The sequence below is a fragment of the Drosophila santomea genome, chromosome X (genome assembly GCF_016746245.2).
Source record: "Drosophila santomea strain STO CAGO 1482 chromosome X, Prin_Dsan_1.1, whole genome shotgun sequence".
Classification (NCBI taxonomy): domain Eukaryota; kingdom Metazoa; phylum Arthropoda; class Insecta; order Diptera; family Drosophilidae; genus Drosophila; species Drosophila santomea.
The window spans coordinates 8,381,415-8,407,367 of NC_053021.2; the positions used below are offsets into that span (position 1 = coordinate 8,381,415).

The 25,953-nt window shown below is 42.4% G+C and overlaps 1 protein-coding gene across 8 annotated transcripts in view; it reads left to right on the plus strand.

Moving 5' to 3' along the window:
- Positions 1 to 25,953, plus strand: part of LOC120457308 (zwei Ig domain protein zig-8) — a 136,417-nt gene that overhangs the window by 80,138 nt on the left and 30,326 nt on the right. For 7 of the 8 annotated variants that reach the window (XM_039644798.2, XM_039644799.2, XM_039644797.2 and 4 more), the window contains 2 exons: positions 5,423 to 5,538; positions 18,297 to 18,466. In XM_039644798.2, the coding sequence (XP_039500732.1) occupies positions 5,490 to 5,538; positions 18,297 to 18,466 (219 nt within the window). In that variant the 5' untranslated portion in view covers positions 5,423 to 5,489. Of the gene's footprint in view, positions 1 to 5,422; positions 5,539 to 18,086; positions 18,171 to 18,296; positions 18,467 to 25,953 lie in introns of those variants that run through there. The other variant, XM_039644803.2, reaches the window with a different exon arrangement.

A 25,953-nucleotide genomic window follows, 5' to 3' on the forward strand; every position in this document is an offset into this window, starting at 1 on the left:
GGTTTGGGTATTGTGTGCTTAACCGCAAAGTGAGCAGGAAAATGTCTTTTTTAGTCGACAGCTAAACACTATTCAGTCTGCCACTTCCACTCCCACTCCCACTCCCACTAGCAATTGCACTCCCTTCTATTTTGTCGCTCCCCTGACATAATAAACTGAACTGTCGTAGACATGCCACGCCTCCAGCTCACCCACCGCCCCCTGAATGTCCTGAACGTTTTTTCCATTCTCCTCGCACATGCAATTGGCAGAAGAAAACTCAACACACAAAAGGCGTCGCGTGTACTTGGTTTCTCTATTATTTTTTTTCAACGTTTTTTTTTTTTTTTATATATTTGTCCCGGTCAACAGTAGGTAAAAACAAAAGGCGAAGAATAAGAATGTCGCTTGCATTACATTTACCACCCAACTCCCACACCTGCCCGAAAAACACCTGGGCTTTCAACGTGATTTCCCCTTCAGTTGGCCAAGCGATATCCCCGAGCAACAGAAACAATCAAATTCAGCTTAACGACAAACACTTGACTTACATACCCCCAGATGCAGACAACTGTAAAGGGATGCCAGATAGTAGCAAGGACTACAATTAAATGGGACATATAGGATTTAAGATGTTACTTACTTGTGGTTACTCGGACATAAGTAACTTCCAAACTAAGTCCCTTCTAATTTTTTTTGTTTAAACATGTCAGCCAACCTTATATTTAAATCATTTAATTGACTGCATGCCTTATGCAGCAAGGTTCAACACACGTTCTGCACGAAAAAGGATATGTAGTCCTTTGCCAAGCCATTACAAAATGCCAGCAAAGAGGTAATAAAGCTCTTATCATTCTTGAGGCAATGAGCATACTGCCATCCTTCAACTCTACATTTTCGCTGCAGCGCTGCCGTATGCAGAGTTCTTATTTTCGTCAGCCTTTTTTTTTTTGGCTGTAATCCGCTTTACAACTTCCTCGAGTACCGAGCCATCCCTTTATATCCTTGCGCCCGCCGTATATCCTTCTACACCCACCCTCGAGAATCTAGAATAATCATAAGCTAACGGCGCCTCAAAGTATGCAATGCATGTGCAAAACTATGCTAGTGGGTAAAAATGTCTGTGTCTGTGTGTGCGTGTCGTGTCGAGTTTTTGTGACCTGCAGAAGGGTGAATTAAATTGCATTTTGTATTGATTTCAATTAAGTTTTGTTCACTTATCCGGATGGGGGGAAAACTGGGGAAATGGGCAAAACTTTTCCTCTATCTGGCTATGAGTGTATGTGTGTGTGTGTGAGTACTTTTTAGCTTTCCCGGCAAATCGAGTGGCGTGTTACGTATACGCCTCGTTGCGCTCCAATTGGCTGGAGTTCCCCTGATTGATTGTCTAATTGTATCGCCGGCAAAAGTGCAACCATCGACGTGCAGAGTTGGCAATCCTCCATTTCCATCTCCATCTGATTTGTGGTCACCCCTTCCCCCCTGTTGGCCACGTAATCTAATAAAAATGTGATTTTAATGTTTTCTTAATATCATACACACACCCACACAGACTCACCGAGATATCAGCGCAATATGTGTATGTGTGTGTGTGGGGGAAAAGAATTTAAGGAGGGCCACAAAAATGTAACTCGATATTTATAGCTCGCAATTTTCTCGGAAGACGCGTGGGTGTGCCGCTTGTAATCCTTTCGACAAAAACGGGGGAATTAATACTTTAGCAGTAGCTATTTATGCGCGCGCACATGTCGCAAAGCATTAAAATGTCAAATTTGGCTTGTAAAATTCACCCTGCCATTTCGAATTTTATTTGCCATTTGCCAGCGTGGAATTTAATTAATGCCTCTAATCGTAATGAAAAGTAATGCGCCCACACACAAAATTAAAAGCCAATTAGGCGGTGACGAGAAGGAGGCGGCTTTTTCCCATAACTCACGCGGTTTCTCTCCAACCCCCTGCGTGAAATGCAACCGCTCCTGGCCAACTGAAATGGGCGCCCATAAATGCCAATCATTGCAGTCCGGCCAAAGGGCTCCTGCTCCAGGCGCTTTCTTTTCGTCCTTCGCTGCCCCACCACCTCCTTTGGACTTTGGAGCGTACAAAAAAAAAAAAAAAAACTGAGGCAAAAAGGCAAGCGAGCAAAAATAACAATTCAGCTTTTAATTTCATTGCTTTGAGCACTCTCCTGGGATTCGCATGATAAATGGCGCCGACCAAAGCCAAGCCCCGTGGAAAAGTGGAGGCGCAGGCAGAGGGGGGAGGGGGGATGGGGGGATATGGTACAGTCAGCCAGGCAGCCAAGTTCATTCACACGAACTGTGTAAATACAAAGAATCGTAGATCTGCACTGAGCGAAAATGCCACGTGAGTAGTGGCCCACTAACTAACTGACATTGAATTAAATTAAATCAGACAAAAAAAACTTTTATTTATGTGTTCGATACCTTCCTCCATATGTTCTCTTATCTGAAAATCAATTAATTTATTTATTAATATGTTTTTACCCCTATGCAGCAACGAACAGTTGATGATAAATGTCAGAAAAATGTATTGCAAATGAATTCCATTCCCACAAATGCTGTAAAATGTTAAATGAGCTGAAACATTTTAGAAAAATGTTGCATCGATATTATTATTACTAAAATGTTAATTGAAATTTACATAATAATTGAAATGAAACTATTTAACTTTTGCCTCAGTGAGCCGAGAATAAAGTACAATTATTTGGCGTGCGGCGAGGAATGCCATCGCCACGCGGTAATCCCTCAAAATGTATATATTTCGACCAATTCCACGAATGGCTAACCCTAACCCCTAATCGAACTTTCAAATTCGTGGCCAACTTTTCTCACTCGAAAAAAAAAAAACGTAGAAAGTATGGCAAAACAAGGAGGAAAGCCAGACATTCGCCTGATATTGTTTAAATGAAATTCGAATTGACTCCCACACCTCAAAGTGGCAGCCATTTTGTATTTGCCTCAACATTTTAATCTAATTTCAATGTTCTCGACCTCTCCCACCCCCCCAAAAAAAAGTGAGGGGCCACAAAGGAAAAACGTAGAAAAGTTTTACTGAACCACAAAAAAAAAAACAGGAATTCACGCAGTGCAGGGTCGATTCGCGCGAAAAATCCTGTGGTCAGTCGTTGAAGATGGCCATACCTATATATATATACGTACATATCCCCCAGTTTCTCAGCACTCACAGTTTTCCACCCACTTTCGCCTGCACCCCGATTTCTATTCGCCTGTCAAAGCGTTGAAGTTAACGCCAATTGCCCGACGCTCTCAATTAACTTTGATTAAATGGAAGCAATCCGCATTCCCCAACCTTTTTTCGCCTTTATCTTTTGCATGGGTAATGGTATTAACATAACTCTGACAAGGGGTTCTGTGCACTTGGATCGTCCATAAATACAGCTTAGTTTGAAATGTCCGAAGGGAAAATGCGCAGAAATGCACAACGAAGATGAAAAGCATTGAGTAGCCAGCTAGCCAGTCTCCAAATGACATGTGACTACTTCTAAGTAATTGCTTGACTACTTAAACGACATGTTTACCATGGAACTTTAATAATATACAGTAGATGGTGGGTCAAATCGTAGGTGGTCTCATAATGGAAATCAAAGTGCCTAGAAGTCAAGTCTTAGGTGGTCGTAAAATGGAAATCAAGGTGCCTAGAAGTTAGGTGGTCTTAAAATGGAAATCAAAGTGCCTCGAAGTCAGGTATCATTAATATTGTAGCTCCAATCAGCTGGGAAACGAAGCTCCGAAACGATCAAGGCACAAAGGCCAAATTGTTGAGGGACCAAGCAGGAAAGTTCTCTGGATTTGGATTAACATTTGGATTGGGACAGATGGATCTCTCTGGACATCTGGCATGGTGGTTGACTAATTGTCGGGTGCTCCAAAGAATTTCAGATCCAGCTGGACCAGGTAGTTTTATTCGGATTTGATTTGACCCCAAAAATGTTTGCCTTTGACAGGACTCGTTCTGCAGCGCCTTTTTTGGTCCTTGACTGTGCTGGTCGGTGGCCCTCTCGTTGGTTCGTGAAACCCTTTTCATTTGCATTGCATCGCAGCTTGCCTTTTTGCGCCTAATTAAGATGACCAACGATGCAGGCAGCCAGGACACGACATGACCTGCAGTTCCACAGCTGCACATCCTTTGAGCGAAAAACTGCACAGTGGCTTCCCAGTTTCCCAGCTACCCAGCTTGCCAGCTTCCCAGCTGAAGCGACTAACCCGGCTTATTATCTCATCCAATTTACGGGGCTTCCCCCTTTCGACCGCTCACCACCATTCACTCGCCCGGCTAAATGAAATCAAGCCGTGTAATGAGCAAAAAACTTTCTAAAATGTGCCAATGCTCCCCAAGCAAGACGGAGTCCATAATTTTCTGTTAACGAAAGCACCAAAATTCCCCAGCTGCTCCAGCTTCATTGCACTTTGAAAAACCGGAGTCAACTGTTTGGCTCGTTATTAATAATAGATCAAGCCATATTTTCTCAAGGAGATTGTATTTCAGAATGAAACCTGCATTTCAATGTTGTAAATGCGTAATTATGATTACATAAATTATTTTAAGGTTTCTTACTTGTGTCTCCAGAAAACCATCAACTTCTTATAAGAAGCTTGACTCTTTTTCGTCAACTGCATGTACTACATTTAAATAAAAACAATTGCGCGCATTGCGCTTCCATTTGTGAAGTGGGCAAAATTATTCAGGGAGCTGCGACAGAATCGCAAAAATTTTAATTGTCGAATGCCGTTGTTGCTGTTCCTGCTGCTGCTGATGTTGTTGTTGTCGACACATCCATACACATACACATAGACACACAAACTTTACTTTACAGAGCCTGCAGGATATCTGCGCTGCTGCCGTGTGTCCTCGGCAATGTTAATGTGTCCATTGTGCTGGTTAACAAAACCAATTTGCCTTAGTGGATTTTTATGTTGCGCTTCGGTTTTGCAGTTCCGGGGCAACAACACTTTTGTCTGCGGTTTTCCGGGTTTGTTTGTTTGCTTGTTCGTCCATTTGTCAGTTTGTTTGTTTGTTTGTTTGTTTGTATGCCTTGCCGACTGCACAATATTGCTGTTTTTGCTGTCTCTCAACTGGTTATGAACTTTTGGCCGTTTGTGTAGTTCATGATTTGCTTTTAATTGCACTCCGCCGCAGGGCTCATTTGTCCAAAATGCAAAGAAATGGCTTCTCTGGGCGTCTAATTTGGTTGTAAGAATAGGAAATGCCACGCTGAAATCTTGTTAGCAATGTGGTAATGTCTTTAAATTGAAATGATGTAGCTTACATATAAAACTTAGCTTAGATAAAATGACTTTTCAGATCATAATTGGTTTGGGGTTTAATCAAATGCTCTGGCATTTAAGTATAATTGCTTGTATAGTTACTGATATGTGTATTTAATATTTATTTCTACTTCCAGCTACCATAAACCGAATCACGTTCCTGAGAAACAGACTTGGCAATACGTAAGGTGACCAAACACCAAGATGTCGACACATTGGATCATTTTTCTGGGCATTTTGTGTCTGCTCGCAGGTGAGTTCAACTAATTCTACTTTCCACCGCCTTCTTCTTAGGCTCTTGGATGACAGTTCTTGGGTCAGGGGCTTGTGGTAAACAGGACACCTGTTTCAGGGTGCATGGGGATTGTGGGATGGCGTTTTCGAGCCACAGACGGCAGCTGCCACGCCCCCTTTTTCACGATGAAAATCTCTTTTGCATGCGCGGCACGTAAAAACAATTTCGTTTGGCTCGAGCATCCGCGACTGCAGCTTCATCAGCAGCATGCCGTGCAGAAATTGTTTTAAATCATCTACTCCGCCATCTATTTTATAAACTGAAATTTAAAATAACAAGCTGTAAGCGTGCTTTGATTATTGTGGGCGTGGCACGAAGGAGAAATCGCAGCAGGACTCGAAATAGAAATAGAAATCGATATAAAATAAAGGCAGCAGCAATTCAGCGCATAGCAAATTGCAAATTGAGCAGAAAAACATTCAGTTGCTGAAATTTACAGGAGAAGAAAGAGATTCAGAATACTGGATGGCCATATTCCAGGTTATTCGAACAAATATTCAGAAGATACACAAAGCTCGTCATAATTTAAGTAGTTCGATAGGAAGTGATTGCATTTATGTATGTTGAGATATATAGGTGGTGCTTAACAGTCATACTTTCTTTTTATTTTAATATAAAATACGAAACATTTGAGTGCCACGTACTTTCATTGTTATTATTTAGTTGGTGACTGACGAACTCAGCAGTTCAATAGCCATATTAAATGGCTTTTTGAGGTCGCCAGCACCGGCGCCTTGATGAAATTAATGTTCGAGTCAACTGATGGCAATCAATAAAATGTCAAGCTAAAAGAAATTGTTGGTCTGATTAAAGTCAGCTTAGCTGGAAGTTCGTGCCTCTCTACTTCCGTGCCGAGTTAATTTTGTTCTTTTTTGGGAAATTCTATCCATGCCATCTCCATCGGGCTACCCCCTTTCAAAAAAAGATCAAAGGGCGTACGTTTTTTTTGTGAGTCAAATACTGGCTGCCTAATGACAAGCGCTAAATGGAAAGTAATCAATAATTTTGTAAGGCATTTCGGCAGGACACAAAAGCCGTAACCTAATGTAATCGCAGTGGTTGCATGGCTACGGTAAATTGAATGCCAATTAAAGTTCGTTCGTGAGGTGGCCCACGCTTCCAGATTAAAACGAATTGGGTCATCGCTTTGGTGACCCCGTTAATAAAATCGAGGAGACCCCGAATCGCGTGCATTTCATAAAATAAGTGCTAGTCAACAGGTTGATCGCGCCCACAATTATAGGAAAATGTAATTATAGTAAAACAAACGGAAACTATCTGAAAGTTGCAACAATTTATTGTTTTTGTGGAACTTTTGTCAAAGAAATAAAACTTCTGAGCTATGTTCATTTGAAAAGTGTTGACTTGTTATTAGCAGCACAAATTAATAAGTAGCTACTAGAAAGCAAAGGAAATATTTTGTTCATAAAACAAAACTTGTACAAGCAGTACCATTAAAGTGGTAATAACAATTTTTATCCCAACCTGCTGACGCTAATGCAGTTTAAAGTGCCGCGAAATCGCTTTCAACTGAGACCTTCATAAATTGCCAGTGATTTCCAAGTGTCGTAAGTCCTCGAATGCCAGCAAGAAGTCCCAGAAGTTCGAGTACTTTTCCCCTGCCAACTAGGCCGCCGCTCATCATAACCCTTGTCGGAATCTGGAGGAGACTCCGCGAGTGACATAAATCAGGGCAGGATCTCCTCCATTGCCACCTACCCATTGCTAGCTATCCGGTGCAACCCTATCAACATTACAATCTCATCTCGCCGCACTGGCCAACCGCAAGTTAAATAGTTTCGAGAACGGCCATTATATGGGGATATATATGGGTGAAATATGAAAAATGCCATCAAAACGCCGCGAAATGAACTCCCAACTCGACTGACTCACTGACTGAATGACTAACCGAAATGACTGACTGACTGACTGACTGACTGGATGACTGACTGAATAAATGACTTACTGACTTACTCTCTCCGAATGAGTGACTTGGTGGAACTGAAAAGACGCCGGGCCATTTATAACCGGGCTGGGTTTGCGTTTGGGTTTGGGTTTGGGCTTGGGTTTAGATGGTGGGGTTCCATGAGCCATGGGCCATGGGCCATGTTCCTCTGATGCGATAAGAATAATTGGAATGTCAGTTTAGATGCGCGCACGTAAAATGCGAACGCAAAGCGACACATACACATCCATTGCCGCCCCATCAACGCAGCGAGGGGCGTGCCAAGCTGCACATGTTGCAGACAACACTGAAGAAAAAATGACTCATTTATGCAAGTTTTTAAGATGTGCAATATATATAGTTTTTTTTTACAATATTTTTTGGTTTTTAAAGTGAATATTTAAAGGTATTCTCAGGAGTTTAGTTGTTTAAATAAGAGCAGAATTGATTTATGTTTAGGCAGATTTTTGAGTGTAACTGCAGCAAATATAGCACAATAGTTGCAGCAACATCGCTGATTTTGCTGCGGCTGCTGATGTTGCTGCTGCTGTTGCTGCTGCTGATGTTGCTTCTGTGTCTGTCGTCGTCGTCGCCGGCGCACTTCGCTGAACAATGACATAAGTCTAATGACAAGCAGAACGACGATGACGACGATGGCCGAATAGCGAATGGCAAACGGCGACCGCAGAGCCACCGCCAGGAAAAAGGACGAGGACAAGGACGAAGGCGAGGACGAGGAGCAGGAGCAGAAGGTCCTGTGGGGTGTTGCCAACCGGAGCTCCAGCTGCTGTGATGACACTGACAACAATGACAACGCTGACATGACATGCCGGGACAAGAACTCACAAAAAAAAAAAAAAGCGATAAAATGTCGAAAAGAGCGGAATTTCAAGTTGGCCATAAAGAAGCTGTAATACCCTAAAGTATCCGAAGAAGAAAAGCGTGTACTGCACTGGGTATTAAATTTTCAACCATCAATTAAATAAAGACGTTGAGGTTCATCATATTTTCTAAGCTTGTGGAGTTGCGTGCTGAGATGAAATGTATTCAATTTGAAACTTAAATGAATTCTGTTTTTACCCAACAAAGCTTTTTTATATATATATTTGCCTACTTACTTTAAGTAAATAAGTAGCAATGAATTGTTTGGAAAACATTTGGGGCTTTGCATTTAAAGTAATATAAATCGTTTGTGGTTGATCATCGTTTAGAGGTGCCTATGCCTGCAAAGAGTTCAGAAAGAAATCAAATTTGAACACAGTGTAGTGCCTCGGTGGGTGGTGGTGCATGAGTGGGTGGGTGTTTTGGGTGGTTGGTGGTGCACGAGTGGGTGGACAGCGGGTGGGCAGTCTAAGCATAAATTTAGCTGCATGCTGCGGTCAGCAATATGCGTCCATGATAAACGAGCTGGAATAGGGTTTTTCGTCCAGCGAGGAGTGCGGGTGGAATTTCGGGAGCTGTCACTACAGGACACCGAGAGGATGCAGTGGAGAGCTCAGGCAGCCAGCCAGCCGTGCCCATTTATCGTCCAAATTGAAATTGAAAATCAGGCAGGCGCAACGCGCATCGGCTGGCAGCAATCGTTCCACAACTTTGGGCGGCGCACAGACACAATCGGGCATCAGGCAGCGTAAATCCTTATCCGAGTCCTGAATCCTGAATCCTGAATCAGGCCAGTGCTGCTGCATCCGATGTCCACCATCCACTTGAGTTGTGAAAAACGGCGCCATGATTAGCTTGTTGCGCATGCGTTGTGGGCGTGTCCATTAGTCAGGGATCAGTGGATCCAGGAACTCGTCCTGCTGCTGACAGGATGTCCTCGAGGCGACCATAAAATGGACAGCAGAAGGGTCGACTCATTTGCCACATAGATGCCATGCCACTTGTGCGGCATGCTGCATGTTGCATGTTGCGTGTTGCTGCTGTTGCTGCTGTTGCTGCTGTTGCTGCTATTTGCAGCTGTTTTCAATGTTGTTGCCACTTCTGTTCCAGTTGTTGCACCAACTTTTAACACTTCTATATAGCTATATATCCAGAGTTGCTGCTGACTTTGCTCCTATTTCCTTCATCATTGTTGCCACACTGCAATTATAGTACTTCCCATTCCTGGTTATTGTTCAACCGATATTGTTGCTGCCGTGGCCATACATCATTTTTCTGTTTTTCCTGCTGCTTCTACTTCTGCTGCTCCTGCTGCTACTGGGAGTTTTCCAAAACATTGAAAACAAGTCAAAGAATCGTTTGTTTCTGTCGGCAAAAGTCATGAAAACTGTGAGTTATGTGTCGGAAAAGAAATGAAAAATTGAGGCAGTCGAACTGCTCGAATGGTTAAAGGAATGCAAACGGGGTGTCAGTCATTACTCTCGAAATAACATATTCAAAATAAACAGCCAATGTGATGCATCCTGAAAATGGCCTTGCATCAGTGGAAAATATATAAATATTTGTTACATATTGCTTGGGCAATTTGTACACCTGTTCAATGTAACAATTAAATTATTCTTTAGTATTCAAGTGGTGTGTACTATTTATACCCGTTACTCGTAGAGTAAAAGGGTATACTAGATTCGTTGAAAAGTATGTAACAGGCAGAAGGAAGCGTTTCCGACCATATAAAGTATATATATTCTTGATCAGGATCAATAGCCGAGTCGATTTGGCCATGTCCGTCTGTCCGTCCGTCTGTCCGTCTGTCCGTCTGTCTGTCCGTATGAACGTCGAGATCTCAGGAACTACAAAAGCTAGAAAGTTGAGATTAAGCATACAGACTCCAGGGACATAGACGCAGCGCAAGTTTGTCGAATCATGCTGCCACGCCCACTCTAACGCCCACAAACCGCCAAAAACTGTCAGTGTTAAAGAATCTCCTTCGCACTTCTACTAGCTGAGTAACGGGTATCAGATAGTCGGGGAACTCGACTATAGCGTTCTCTCTTGTTTGTAATTGAGGTTGTGTAGCTTACAGAATTGATATGAGTTTTAATTGGAAAAATGCATGGTATGAAAACATTTATATTGATTATAAATTCCCGTAATATATATTTCAATTTTCGTTTTTGCAAACGTTACTATGTTTTTTTCTTACTTTGATGGCCAATTTTGGTAATATCTTGCTGTACGCCCTCAACAAAAATAAAATGACCCGGAAATTATGAAAAGGAGCCAATTGAAAATGTAAAATTGCTGAACTTGGCACAAAACTCATTTGACATTCAAATGGCAGTTGGCGCGGGGAAAAAAGGGCGAGGAAAACACATTGAAAGGATATTGAGGGGGTGGCATTCTCACTCGATTTTCGCAAAAAGTTAACGGCGAACTGCGACTTTTGGCTTGTTTCTTGTTCGGACTGCTGGCCACTTTTCTATATATATATGTATATATATACTTGTATTTTTTGCTTCCCTTTTTTTGATAAATGTCATGGGTTGATGGGCTGCCAAGGCCATTAGGCGACAGCCTCTCAGACCGGGTCAACAATATATTACACGCTTATATGCAAATGAGTTCAATTTCTGACCAGCCGAAAAAGCATTATGGACTGCTGGACTCGACTGCGAATATTTGTTAGTGTGGGTGGAGGTTTTACGATGGTATGGCATTGGTGTTGGTGGCTGAAGAAAATTGCCAAGTTAGTGAATTATAAAACGGCTGAGAGGCAGCTGCAAAAACGGAAATGCCCGGCAAAAAAAAAAAATTGAAAATCTATGCAAAGGGCAAAAAGGGGCAGCAAATTGCTCGCCAGCAGTATGGATTTGAGTATTTTCTTCTTTTTTTTTTGGGTGTGAGTATGGTTTTCACATAAGGGGGCTTAAATTTGCATAAGAAACCCTAAAATAAGCTTCCCATTGGCACGCTAGACTGACCAACTTTCTTTTAGCCAATATTAAATGGGAATTTTCTTGCAAAACTCACACACTTCGTGTGCGCTGCTCACAAGTTTAGAGCTTCGAAAAAAAAAAACTTGCATAATTTCACATCTTGCATACCGAAACACTTTTAATTGAATTAAAATGCGAGTGAGCATTTGTGGCTGCATTCAAGCACTAAATTGGTCAACTTATGAGCTGTGACCTTCTTGTCGTGCACCTTCGAGCTGATTTCCTCAAATCTGATTTATCTGTGCCAATTTGCTTGTTTTTTTTTCGTTGCTGAAACTATTTCAATCAAAGACCAACTTTCAATTGGCAAGCCAAAGTGACTGCTTCCTCTTCCACTTCAATGCTGATCCTTGCGACCACGCCTCTAACATAGCCAACGCCCACACTTTTCTCGCATACAAAGAGAAAGCTAAAGCTCAGCATTAAAAAGTTTCCATACAAGTTTTTTGCACTCACATTTTGCCATAGATATATATTTCATCTCCTGCTACTTTGGGCGCTCGTTTTTGTGCATTTTATCAGCATATCATGCTATTAACTTTTACATAAATGCCTATCAGCTGGCCCGACTCCTTGAGCTTTCCACTTTTCCAACTGCTCCTGCTGCTCCGCTGCTCCTTTTCCCGATTTTTGTGGCTCATGTGCGCCTCAGGTGCACTGAAAAAAATAAATTATAAATTCCAAAATTATATCTCAATACTTTTTAAATAAAATCACTTCTCCCTTGGGAAACTATTTTTACGGTAATGCAATTTTTCTGCGATAAGCTCGATTTAAAAAGTATATTTTCCTGTCTGCCAGCAGCTCACATATCGGAAATGAAAGAGCGGAAAAAGTCGCGGATCTATGTATCTCGATGGGCAGACATTTAAAGCGGCGGGACATAGACGTCAAGGGTTTTGGCTGCGATAAGGAAGAGACATCCGCGAAGAAGACGAGGCACAAGCTGAGGGGCAGAGGATGAGGAAGAGGAAGCAGCTGAAAAGGACGAAAAGGAGCCGGCGGCAGATGCTTAGCCCCGTTGACAATTTTATTTGCATACTTCTTGGCGCACAGGGCGACGGGACTTATGACGCATGACGGAAAGATTGCGCTCGCTTCGAGGGCCCCACACTTTAGTCCCCCCCCCCTCCCCTCCCTCTCCACCTCTCCCTCCTTAGATCTCTTGCGTTTTCCCGGCCTTTGTTTGTTGGCTGCTCGTGGAAAAATTTCACTACGGCCTCAGTGTTAGTTTTCTTCATCTCCCTGTTTCGGTTTATTTTTATTTTTTTTTTTGTAGTTTTTCGTGTTTTTTGGCGAGCCAATGCTTTCGTTGCGCTGCCAACTCAATTAAAGTGTCCCCACGGACAGGGAGTAGTAGCAGTTTTTGGCAGTTTGGCATATATGCGCACACACATGCACATACGCCATACGCCATACGGCATACGCCGCATGCCACATGCCACTCGAAGTGGCCGGAAATGCCCGCCAGAGTTGCCACAGTCACGCACGCACTGCACTTGATGCGTCGTCGACTTGGCTTAGTCGCTGACTTTTCGTGGAAAACTCAAACTCAAACTCCGCACCGAACTTTTGCTCTGTGTTCTGCGCTATTCGTAATCCCGACGACCGGTGCAGCCGCACGTAGCACTCCCCGTATGCTAATAAATTATTTTATTTGCTTTATAAACCATAAAATTGGCATGCCACATGACCCCCCCGAGCCACGCCCCTTGTTACCCAACCAACCGCCCACGCTGGCAGCGCTTAAGTGCACACTTAGTCCGGCCCACACTGCGTATGATAAATGTTAAAAGCAATGGCCAAGCCGACAGAACTGAACTCGTCGTTCACTGGACCACAGAGCCAGCCTTTTTCGGTTCTCGCATTTCGGCAGTATGCTTTTTTGTTTTTTTTTGTTGTTTTTGAGTGGAGGCTGCGAGTGGATTTTCCATGTCCCAGTTTCGCGGACAGCAACAGGTATGGGTATAAAAATGAATGTTATAGGGCGGGAAAAGGGGAAAATGGGGGAAGAGCGCTCAAATCGCACGGCGGTAAAATAAAAATGCCCGTTAAATTGAGCTTGGCAGGAGAAAAAAGAAGCGATGTACAGGCAGAAAAAACCCCGCAGAGGTGTATGCATATGCAATCGGCCTAGAATTGCAAAAGGGTTGAGAGTTGAGAGTTTCGAGTTGGGAGCTCAGAGGACTGAGGGCTGAGTGCCGAGTGCCGGCAGACAATCATCGATTGAGGGCCTACAATGTGTTTGGGCATTAAGTCCATGGTTGATGCTTCAATCGCACATTTTTACGGCTCCACCAAGAGCATTCAATAAAAAATTGCACAAATTTATTATACCATCTATAGTATGTGCCATATATTTGCCGAGCATTTTTTTTGCCGTTTTTTTTTTGCGCCGCATCGCAAGATGTTTTTTGCAAACGAATATCCCGCGGGCTGCGCAAATAAAGAAATTACAATTATTAATTTGATATATAAATCTGATATAGGTACTATAAGTAATCGTCGAATTTTGCACTTTTTCATATGCAGATGAGGCAAAGTTTTTTGCTTAAAGCCACATATTTTTTTTACTTTTTTTATTCGTTTACCCATCGGGAGAGTTTGACGGTCGAATAAGTGCTGATCTTTGCTGGAGTTGACTTTTTTGCGCATTTTTGCGCATTTGAGCTTAAATATTTTCATGACATTGGATTAAGTCAGGGCAGTATGGTGATTTTTTTCTTAATTCATATTGGGTATTATTATTAATTCGTTTTACATTTATTCGTGTTTCTGAAATTTATGGACTTTTAAACAAATTTTTTTGTAGCAATTCATAATTTTTGTTGTTCACATGACAGATATTTTTAAGTATTCTGTGCAAATTACAATTCCATTCGGCAGGCTTTTAGCTGAATGGAAATCGAACCAGTAAAAACATGATTGTACTTTTAATAAAACATAAACAAGAGTCAAAAACATAAATTGAACATTTAAAGTATATATGTATATATTTTTTGTTAGTTTTCCCATTTAAGAGCCCTCGACTGGCGAAAATTCTCCAATGGAATGTTAGAAAAATTCATGTGCCCAGGCAAGTGGAGGCTTAATCAAGTTGCTCAAATGTCAGCGGGCATTAAGGCAGTTGCTCTTGCTCCTTGGCCTCATTCCTTCTCTCATTCTCCTCCCCTGTGCACCCTGTACACCCTGTACACCCTGTCCACCTCCTGTCATGCCATCACTTTTGTTATCCTGGCAATTGACAACTTAACGATGCCTCGGCTGCTCTGCTCCTTGAATGGCATGCTCAAAACATTATCACGCACAGCGGGACAAGTCGTTGGATACCAGAATGAATGTTGGCTCATAGGAGTGGGTATATGTCGGTATGGTGTGTAAAAAAATCATAAAAATGCAAAAAGACAAAGGACATGTGATTGCTGGGCGCCCCGTGTCCTTTCGCCTCCGCCACCCACCCGCCATCTGAATATGTGTGTTTAATAAAAAAATTATGAGCTTCAATTACGCAGGAGTGGGGGAGTTTGAGTTTGAGGCGCCGCAGCGAGTGCATAAAACGCTGAACAAATAACAGCCGCCAGGATAAGAGGGCCATGTGTGCAAGTGTTTGTGTTTGCATAACATAATTCTTTCTGGCAAAGTTGTAAACCCAAAACGAGGACGTGTCACGAGGACGGGAATGAGAATGAGCTGGGTCCTCTCACTTTTTACCTAAGTAAGCAACGCTCTGCCAAAAGAATATCAAGCTGGATGTGCAAGAAATGTGTGCGGCACCTTGAGATACCCATTAAATGTGGCAGCAAGTAAGATGCTGAATAAGAACTGAATAATAACATTTAATACATTTCTGAATTAAATAAATTATGAGGAGATAATATGTGAAAATATTTCTAATATAATACTTAATCATAGAAAAGAAACCTATTCCTAAAATACTAAATAATATAAATTGGTTAAATAAACAATACTGGAAGATCCTCTACATCACTGCTGTTGCGTTATATCTTTGAGGGTGTGAGTGTGCCAAGAAGGGTGTGAGTGTTAAGTGTGAGTGCGAGTGTGAATGTGAGTGTGAGTGCGCGCAGGAGACGTGCATGTGAATGGCGGCCATAAATCAGCTGGCGACAGCCAAGGGCAGCCAGGATGAGAGGGACGGGGGGTGCGAGTGTGTCCCCCGGAGGACTGACACTTCGCCTTTAATTGGCTGGCAGCCACCAAGGGCCTTGGGCAGCCTACACCACCCACCCACAAGCCACCCACCAGCCAAGCACCACCCTGCTGCTCATCAGCATAATCGTCGGTGTAATCGTGGCGCAAAAATGTTCTCGCACCTGCAACGCCTACGCCTCAAAATAGAAAAGTGCCACCGGCTCACGAATCATGGATGCCCAAAATGACACTTAACACTTAGCAAATGTCGCTGCCATTTTGGGGCGGCCATTTTCCTCCGCTTCGTTTCGTTTCCGTTTTCCTTTTCCCTCGTTTCCTGCAAGCATGGTTTTTAGTTTTAAAAAGTAATTGTTTAATTCCAGTTCTTATTACGATTTTATTTAACTTATTTTTTTCTAAGAAAAAATACGTACTTTAAATACATAAAAATGAACCAAGGTAATGTGAAATACTTAAGTGGTAAATATATTTCAATTAATTGATATATTTATTTTACAAATGTGTTTTTCTAACGTCAAATTTGCTATTTTGCTTGTGTTTTTTACTTAAAAGTCCTCTGTTTTATTTACACAGGGGCCGATTTATTCAGTGCTTGTCATCATTTCACCTTTTAAGCGAATTTCTTGGGTGTTTGCTACCGATGCTAGCCATTTAAGCTAACCTGCAGACAGCCAGTGTGCAGTCATGTCTGCTGCAAGTTGCAAGTTGCAGGTTGCCGGTTGCACTTTGCACATTGCAGGTTGCAGGTGTCTGGTTTTGGGGTTTGGGTTTGGGTTTGGGTTTCAGGTTGCTGATTCCCGCCTGTTGGCAGCACATTGCAAGTGGCACGGTGGCGTTTCGGAGACGGCCAGTTGGCAGGATGTGCACCAGTTATTTGTCCGTAGATGCGGGGGAATGTGCCTTCAGCTGAAACTGTGAAACTTATCTGTATCTGGCCAGCCCCAATTTGCTACTTGAGGGCATTTATCGGTGGAGACACCAGTAACCAGTAGCCAGTAGCCAGTTACCACTTGCCTGTTACCAGTTTCCCCGATCCAGCGAATATTCGCAGCAAAGAGTACAGCATGTTACATAAACTGCTTACAGAACAACAAACAAGCTACTGGGCATATAATATGGGCGTTTATCATTTAATTAATTGCCTTTCGGAGCCATTTTCATTAAGTAATTTTCGCCTTTCGCTGTTGTTTGCTCTTCCCCGCCTTCGTCTCCCTTCGACTTTTTTTTTTCTTCTTTTTTTTTCGTCCTTTTATCCTTTGTTGCACTTGCCTTGAAGGGAAAAGCTGTGGGAAAATTCACGAGAGAGGAGAGGCAACAGCTGTGGAATGTAGCCAGCTTGTATGTGTACTTATTGGAGTTGCACAGAAAGAATTAGTTTCTAGTTTAATATATCCTAGGTTACTTTTTTATCTTAATCAATATAGTTGTTATAGAAGAGCGCATGTTATGTTTAAAATTAACTCTTTCGTATAATATTTTTATTTGTTTTAGGAAGTTAATAACATTCATTTAGGCTAGTGCCTCTAACATGAATGCTAATTGAGTTTAAATATTTATACTTTGAGAAATAAATATAAAGCATCGATTGCTTTTTCGGCGTGTTCACATACGTTATTTCTTTTGTGTATATAAATACATAACGTATGTATACCTGTGTGTTGGTCCTGCAGAGTCCTGCTTAAGTGTATGTGTGTTTGGAAGTTGGAAGTGTGTATAGCAAGGGAGCTGGCTTTCGATCGGCTCCAAATTGCCACTCGTTGTAAAGTGGCAATTAACGCCACATGACGCTGTCAACAAATGGCCCTGGCTAGGCATTACACACCCACATCCACACCCCCATTCACACACACACACCCACACCCACACCCAAAGCCCAAGCTCGCAGACCATCAAACACTCTCACCCACACACACAAACGTGCACTTACAACACTTGTTAAGTGCATTTTTCAATGCCCCCCTGGCAGTTTTTTTTTTTTTTTGGAGTACAATAAATGAGGAGAGGGCAAGGGAGCTCAGGGGTTCGAATGTACTAATTTTTAAATTATTACCCGAGACACGACAGCGACACGAATGCATTTCTCAGAAAAATATACAGGTGCGACCTGGTGCAAACAACTTGGGAAAGGAATACAATCTGATAACAAAGCCATTTTCCACCCCTTCCACAGCCACGCCCACCTGTCATTCAGAGTCATTGGAAGGCTGGGATTTTCGGTGGGTAAAATTGTATGTGGAGAAAACAGCGCCTGTCACAGGGCTGTCAGGTGATTTAACAGGTCGTAACTACTATTATTATGTTACTCAAAACCTTTGCTGACTTAGTAGTTAATTGTGGAGCGTTTAGTAGAAAAAAAAAGTAAGCGGATACTTGCAAAAGAAAACAGCACTAAGGAAGGTTACTAGAAGAACTTAAGTAGTATGGAAAATCAAACATATTGTTTTCATGTGGAAAATGTCTAAAACGTGCACCGAACTGTCGTCACTGTACTTAGCATTTTTAAGTCATTTCAAAATAGATTAATATATTGGAATAAATGAAATCACAAAATAATTCACAGAATTCCTAACACTGCCAAGTAATTGTTAGAATATGCTGTAAGTATATATCACAGCAGTATATTAGTCCTGCTTATATTATAGCATCCCCTTCAAGGATTTCCCTTCTTACCATTTTGCTACTTTAAGACCCAACTAAATGCTGTTATTCCCACTATTTTACAGGCTGCACGGACGGCGCCTCGAAGCGCTTCTTCACAGACTTCCTGCAGGACCTGCCGACGCCCGGAACCGGAGGACCCACTTTCGACACGACCATTGGCACGAACATCACAGGACTCGTGGGCAAGACGGTGAAGCTGACCTGCCGCGTCAAGAATTTGGGCAATCGCACGGTGAGTACGCACCAAATTGGTGAGAGGGGGAGTGTGGGTCGGGGCGCGGGGGTGGGGATGCGGCAAGTGGATGCTGTGCATAATAATTTCAAAGTACTTGACCAAAAAAGAAATGAGAGAATAAAAAAGTAAAAGTTTCGCAGCGCAAACTTGTCAAAAGGCGTTACGCTTGACAGGGCGGCGAGTGCTGTTGTTGCAGTGGCAGTTGCAGCAGGAGCAGCAGCAGCAGCTGCAGCAGCTGCAGCTGTAGCATGCCACGCCCCCCAAACGCCTCTTTCAAAAAACGCCCCCGTTTCTGTGGGAGGGGGATGGGTGGTGGGTTGAAGAAGGCAGCTGTCGCCTGTCGTTTTTGGTTGCGGATTTTAGCTTGGCCCTCCGGGCTCTGAGTGAAAAGTTGTAAGCTGCTGCTGTACGCGGCCCTCCGCCGCCCGCTTTTCATTATGAAAATGCAGCTGGAAAATGCAGTTGCATTTGCTGGCGCTGTTGTTGCTGCGCTGTTGTTGCTGTTGCTGCTGTTAAACAATTAGCAAATTAAACTTTGAACTTTCAACTCTGGCAGCCGGCGAGCGAAATCGGAAAAACAATGCGAGTAACAAAGCCGTGGCGAATGTTCTTCTTCTGTTTCGCTCCGTTCAGTTCATTTTAGTTGAATTTAGTTTGTCGGTGCTGGTACAACGCTGCGTATGAGTGACGTGGATGCCATGGATGCCGTGGATGCCGCGGACGAGTCCCCCGCCTTTTAACAAGTTTCCTCCTCAAGTGTCGCGCGGCCATAAAACTTTCAAAATTTTTACGCTCCGCTGGCTTATTAGGTGAGTGGTGAGTCCAGCAAGTTCGAGTCCTGCCCCTCCTGCTCACCTCCTAAAAGCCCAAAAATAGAAGAAAAAAAAAACGAATAAAAAAAACTAAAAGTTTTTGCCGCTCGCTTCCCGTTTTAATTTCAGTTTGACAAAGTGAATGAATGACTCGAGTTTCGCTCGCAGCTCTCTTATTTTATTTCTATTTTGGGTAGAAAGCGAGATCCTGGCTGCCAAACTCGAACTGAGTGGGGTTCTTTTTGTCAAGCGGCGGTTATGAACGCGTCCAGCTAATTACGAGTCCTCTGCAAACAACCGCCAATTAAGTACACCTCGTGATATTAATTATTTCTCCGACAAACTATTGGATTGCACCGGTGGAAAAATTATATTGTATACATATATATATATAGCCTAGAATTATATTACATCAAAAGTCTGTCGGCGCGTGTTTCTCATTTCTTCTCCAGTTGTTGCAAAAACTTTCTGGGTATTATTTTCACTCAAAAGCAGACTAAAAGGCATGATGATTAGTTGCTGCGAGCAGCTTAAATTCTTTTATTGAAATTTTAGTCAGCAGAAATTAATTTCCTTCAAGCAGTGCACAAAAAATGTTATTTAATAGATAGATAAATTATGGAATATTTTGTAACCTTCAAGGGTCAATAATCTCGATATTCGTAGAGTAATCCTTATGGTTCATCGATCATTATCCGCGATATATTTGAATACTTTCAGTCCACAAAAAGTTGGATCGATTACGCCTTCATTAAATCGAAATATCCTTTTCATTACTTAGCAATATTTACTCTTACAAGTAGTTTATGCTACCTGACTGGCATAAATCCCGATTTCATGGGAGACTTGATATTTTCACTATATATAACTGGCCAAACACGCAGCGTGATGTATGCATTTGTGCGTTGGTCATCGAAGCTGATGAGCTGGCTAAATACTGTGTAATTAATCACCAGTCGAGCAGTTGAGCAGTTGAGCAGCCTGCCATTTATTACTCGCCAGTCGCCCATGCCTTGGATATCAGTTGATTTCCTCCCAGACGCCTAATTACTCAGAAGATGTTAGTTCATGAATTATACCAGCCACAGAGTGTAGAAGTTTCATTTTCCAGAGAGATCCTGCAGGCTGTAGCCTGCAGCTTGCACATGTCCCTTAATGGCAACAATTTTCCATGCGATTTAACAATTTTCGAGCGCGTTTTTATGCCAAACAATAAATGGCGCCATCAAGTATGCTGCACAGTAGCCGCTTTTGCGGGATGAGAAAGGTTTACTTCGAATAATTTACTCAGCTTTTTAAGAAATATTTAATCGAATTAGTGCGATTTTTAGCAAGAATCTTATCGGTTACAAGTTACGAAACGAATATTTAGTAATATATTGTAATATAATGTAAGCAACTGAAGTTCTGGCTCTTAGCTGTGCTAATTAAATACATATGTACTCGACTATTTAAGAAGCCTTGTTACCAAGGCAATGGGCACATTTTCAACGCATCCTTTGTAGTAGGCCAATTCCTGTGAGGCTCAGAACGCCGAGTGCCTGGGAAATCGGGCGACATTAAAATTTCCCTTTGCAATTCATTAGCAAACGCGATTTGGCGGCTGCCGAGTGTTTATTAACAAAGCCTCCACTTAACTTTGCGTGGGTTGCTTTTTGATGGGTGGTGTCGGTTGGCTGGGTGGTTGGGTGGTTGGGTTTCGATTGGTGGCGCCGACTGAAGGAGCATGTCATTTGCGGTCTTCGAGAGGCGGCGACCGCAAGTCAGGGCTTCTTCGACACCGCAGAATGTCAATGGCTGCAGATAGGGAATTACACGGGTGGAGCGGCAAGCGGAGGGGGGAAACGAAGATGGGGTCTTTAATGGGTGCTCCAAATTCTCAATGCATGTACTTCATTAGTGTGTAATTGTGAGGGTGTGTGAGTGTGAGTGTGTACGCACAAGTGTGTGCCGCATGGAATGTGTGTGTGTGTGTGTAGGGAATGCGCATCGATTTGCATCAATTGAATTGTCAATGCCCTGAGCAATGACCGCAGCCACAGAAGGAACAACGACAACGACATCGTGACCATGATGACCGAGGAGCCCATTGACCAGGTACAGTGGCCAAAACCACATAACTACCAAGTTTCTTTCGAAATGTATTGAGCTTGTGCGCAGGTGGTTTTTCAAAATGGAAATATTGCAATTAAAACTGCCTGTTTAAGAGGCAATTTAAAAAGATTACAAGGAAAAGTGTACTGAATGAAAACTAAAACCTTTCTAAACCTACAAAATATAAATATTTAAATATTAATATGAAAATATTATGATATTAAAAAAACGTAATCTTTTTTTTGCAGTTTTCGTAGTGTTTTTATGTTTTGGTAATCCAATCGAAACTGGCTAAAAAAAATCCACTGTGAACGCCGTTCATTTCTGGGCAACTGCAATTGAAATTGTTGCGGTTGATTTTACAAGTAAATTGTCACTGCCAGTTGTAACACAACCCAGTTCCACTTTCCACTTTCCAGTTTCCACCAACCGAGTACCGAATACCCCCTGGACTCAGCCTTTTGCCCCCAAAACAATTGAAAATGCAATTTAGCGTGTGAGGTTTCGCTGCGCCTCGTCCTTTTCCGTTTGGTTTCCGTTGTTTCACCGGGCCCTTTCGATCCTTTTTCTCATTTTTCCCATTTTTCTCGTTTTTCACGTTTTTCTCGTTTGGTACCCCATATCCAATCTTTGGTCTTTTGTTTTCCGAATGGACACCGCAGCGGGTCCATCACCTGCGCCCTCCAATTTCCCCCAGCTTTCCTCTGAGGTGGCAGGCGCAGCTATTTTGATGCGTTTTCGTTTCGCTTTCATATGTGTGCAAAAAAGGAACATCTGTAGGTCGGCACTGAACAAAATTTCCTTTTTGTCGTGGCTTTTCAAATTCTGCCAAAACTCGGGCTAACTAAAAAATTACCCCTTTAAATCTGAGACTCGTGAGGTATAAGTAATATTTTCAAAGAAATAGTTTAAAAATATCCCTTAAATATTTAATCATTTCTTTCTGCACCTGACACTGTGCCCCCTGAAAAAGTTGTCTTCGTTTTTGCGCTTCTTTTCTTTTTTCGCAAAAGTCACAGGCTTCCTCCACGCACAGAAAAAAAGATTAAAAATTGCGTTTATACATTTCGTTCTTTCTTTTAGCCAGCTGTATCTGTGTGTGTGCGTGTTGTTAGTGTGTGCGCTTGCCACGCCCACTCGCTTTGTGCCTGCCTTGACTTTCTTTCTGTTTGTTCGACGGTACAGAACTAAAAGCAAAAAGCACGAACCACAGTGTCCTAAAGAGAAATAAAGAAGAACTTTCAGCTTCGCCCGAAGAAGGAAAAAATTTAAACACTGTCAACCGAATGACCTCGCCTCCCACTCTGCCAGCCCAAAAATCACTATCCCCTTTTCTTTGTGTCGAAAAGAGAATTCGTAGTGCGTTCATTAAGTTAGTTTTAATACTCATAGAGAACAAAATCCTGGGCAGTCATTAACAAATCAATTTTCTGGAATGACGAAAGTTTTGGGGCGGCCCTTCCAACTGAAAATCGATTGCCATGCCCATATGGCCACGCCCCTTAGGTTGGCGCCCCTAAATCAAATATCAAAATGTGTGTTTACATAGCGAAAAGAAATCACATTCTCCTTCTGTTGTAAGCGTGTGTTGTCATCGCTTTATATGTGGGCGAAAGTGGGCGTGGCACCCTGCCGGCTAAAAGCAAATCAATCAAAGAAATGTTTAATATTTTTCGCTATCCGCTTCACGGGGCGCGGTGACATAAAATCCATCTGAGGGAAAGACCGAACTGAACTGAACTGAACTGGCAAAGTCAAAAGTAGAAAGTTGAAAAGCTGAGCGACTGTCATGGCAGCCGGAAAATCGGAAAAAGGAGTCGGGGGGAAAAAGGCGGGCGGCAACAACAATCGTCCGCCTTTTGTGTCAGCTGTCAATTTTCAAGCATTTACTTAGCTGGCAGGGGCAACGCGGTGAAAATGTGAAAATGTCTCGCGGTGAAAATGTCTCTGCACATGCGGGCACAAAAGAAAATCAGCTAATGATCTCAAGCGTGCTTACCCATCTCATCGAACATAGTCCTTAGATCAAGCTTAACACGAGGATGAAACTAGCTTTGTTACACATTTTGAAAGTCAGTCATGAAAAATCGAAAAAATTTCTGAAATGTGCACATCTACAGGAAAAACAATTAACTTGTATTATTCTCTAGCACTTTGATTTTGAGACAACTGTGCAGACAAGACAAATACAACAGCTACTGACAATGCAAATTTTCAATAAATTCCACATTTTGCTAATGTCTTTTTCCGTGAAAGAGCGGCAAACAATAAACCCAATAAAATATAACAAATTGCTCCGGCTGCTGCAGTTAGATTCGGGTGTGAGTGGGGTTTCTTATTTTGGTTTTTATTTGTTTTTGCCAGGGTTGCCAGGTGACATATGCATGCAGATACACATAGAGTAGTATATCCATATATCCAGCACCCATCCAAATCGTTTATCTTCGTCAATGGTTTCTGATTTATGTGCCCGGTGATTGCTTCACCTTGCGAATATATGTATCCTGTATATCCCAACTCTCCCGCAGGCACTTTTATCCCCCCCCCCCCTCTCATACTAATGTGCTGGGTCAAAGGTTGAGGCGCGACCATTCCGGCATTTAAATACAATTTCCCTGCCCCGCAGCTCAAGCAAAAAAATAAAATAAGCGAAATTGCGTTACGTGCCAGGTTCCAAGACACGTGGATGGTAAACGGATGGTAAAGGGATGGGAAAGGGATGAGGGGCATGGGCAGTGGTCCCCTGCTTATTATTATTATTATTATTTCATCTTGCTGTTGTTGTTGCCCGGGCAATTTCATTCAATTTCGCTTACGAATTTTCGACGCCCCCGGCAATTGAAGCCGGAAAACAAGCCAGCGATCTAAAGGGGAAAGGGGGGAAGGAAGGGCAAACAACAAGGGGATAACAACCACCTGCCGGAAGGAACCTCTAACCTCTAACCTCCAACCCCGCCCCATTCCAATCACCTGAAACAGTGTGGAGCAGCCAGCGTGGAAACCCACCCACCGTTTAGCTCGTTAGGATCGGACACTTGCGGTTTATGGAAAGCTGTTGCCGGCGCATCCTGGAACGTGTCCTGCGAGTGTCATTAGCAGAACCCGCGGCAAATCAAACAATTCGGGCATCCTGCTATCCCGGTTAACCATAAATTTGAGCGATGTGCCATTGATGGCCTTCTTATGCTAATTTCTGTGAAATTTTCATATTTATATTTCGCTGAAATCTTTTTATGGGCCTCTGCTTCTGTTTCTGCAAAAGACAAAGACAATTTTGGGTGACCGATGAGTCGTATGAGTAATATTTTGCGTGTCTCTATGAAAAATTCATGCGACTTGCAATCGCTCACCTCGTTTCTTCATTCGTTCCCAATACTCGAATATATATATTTATATATATATATATACTTTATAAATTTCCATCTTCGCAGCCAGCTGGCAGGCAATGGAAAAACGTTTTTGCAACAGAATAATAAATTATTCAAAATGCAAAACGTTGCGTATGAGTGATTTAAGGCAAATACAAATACTATATATATATGTATGTACATGCATAGACACATTCGCAAATATATTCGCATGGAAAAATGCGTAACCATATGGGATATGTATGAGCTGTACGAGTATATATCCTGCACAGGTAAGAGTGCCACGCCCACTCATCCATATCCATCCGCCCCCTTTGAGGGCTATTTCGATATCTTTGCATATTTATTGGCTTTCAGCATACTCGTGCCATGTGCACCTCCTTTTATGTTAGCTTTGTCTTGCTTACTTTTTATTAGCATACTTGGCTTCGAATCGAAATTGCTAAACTGGATCGAGGGTCAGCTGAATAACCGACTGTGGGGAAAAGTGGGGAAAGAAGAGAAAGTGCCCCAAATGACCACTTTCTAAATGGTCGGTGCAAAGAGATAATGGTCCCAGATATTGTGTGTTATTCTGTGCATCCTTACATTTAATTTGAGCCCCTCTCACCAAAGTCAATAAACCCAATTGCACATATGGAATTTAATATAGCTTTTAATCTTGCAAGCTATCGTCTACTTATTATAACAAATATTCAATTAGTATTAAATACAGCATGTGCTGGAATTTAATATCCAATGATGTGGGCATGTTAATGCAATTTAGTTTTGGTCTTTACCTGTCGTTATTCGCCTAAATAATAAGCCCTTTAAGTATTTTAATAGTTTTGAAATCAACAGCTTGCAAAGAACCGATTTCCATTACAAAGTGTTTAAGAAGCCAACAGGGAAAAACATCACCTATCGCAAATTTATCGATGTCAAGCCGCCCATTGAGTTAAGGCTTGCAATCAATCATCCTTAAACACATCCTCTCTCCAGATTCAGGTCCAATCGACTGCCAACCATCTTGCCAATCAGGCTCAAGCAAAATCTCCGGGCCCCGGGACTTTTCCGGCATTTTCCTTACGTGCTATCTGCCCTCCACTTTTCCCACTTTCATCCGACAGCAGTCGTGCATCTTATTTATTGCTTTATTAAACAGCAAAGGGCAGACGAAAGGGAAAAAACCAGGGACAACAATGGCAACCGGAAACCAAAGCATAAGTCC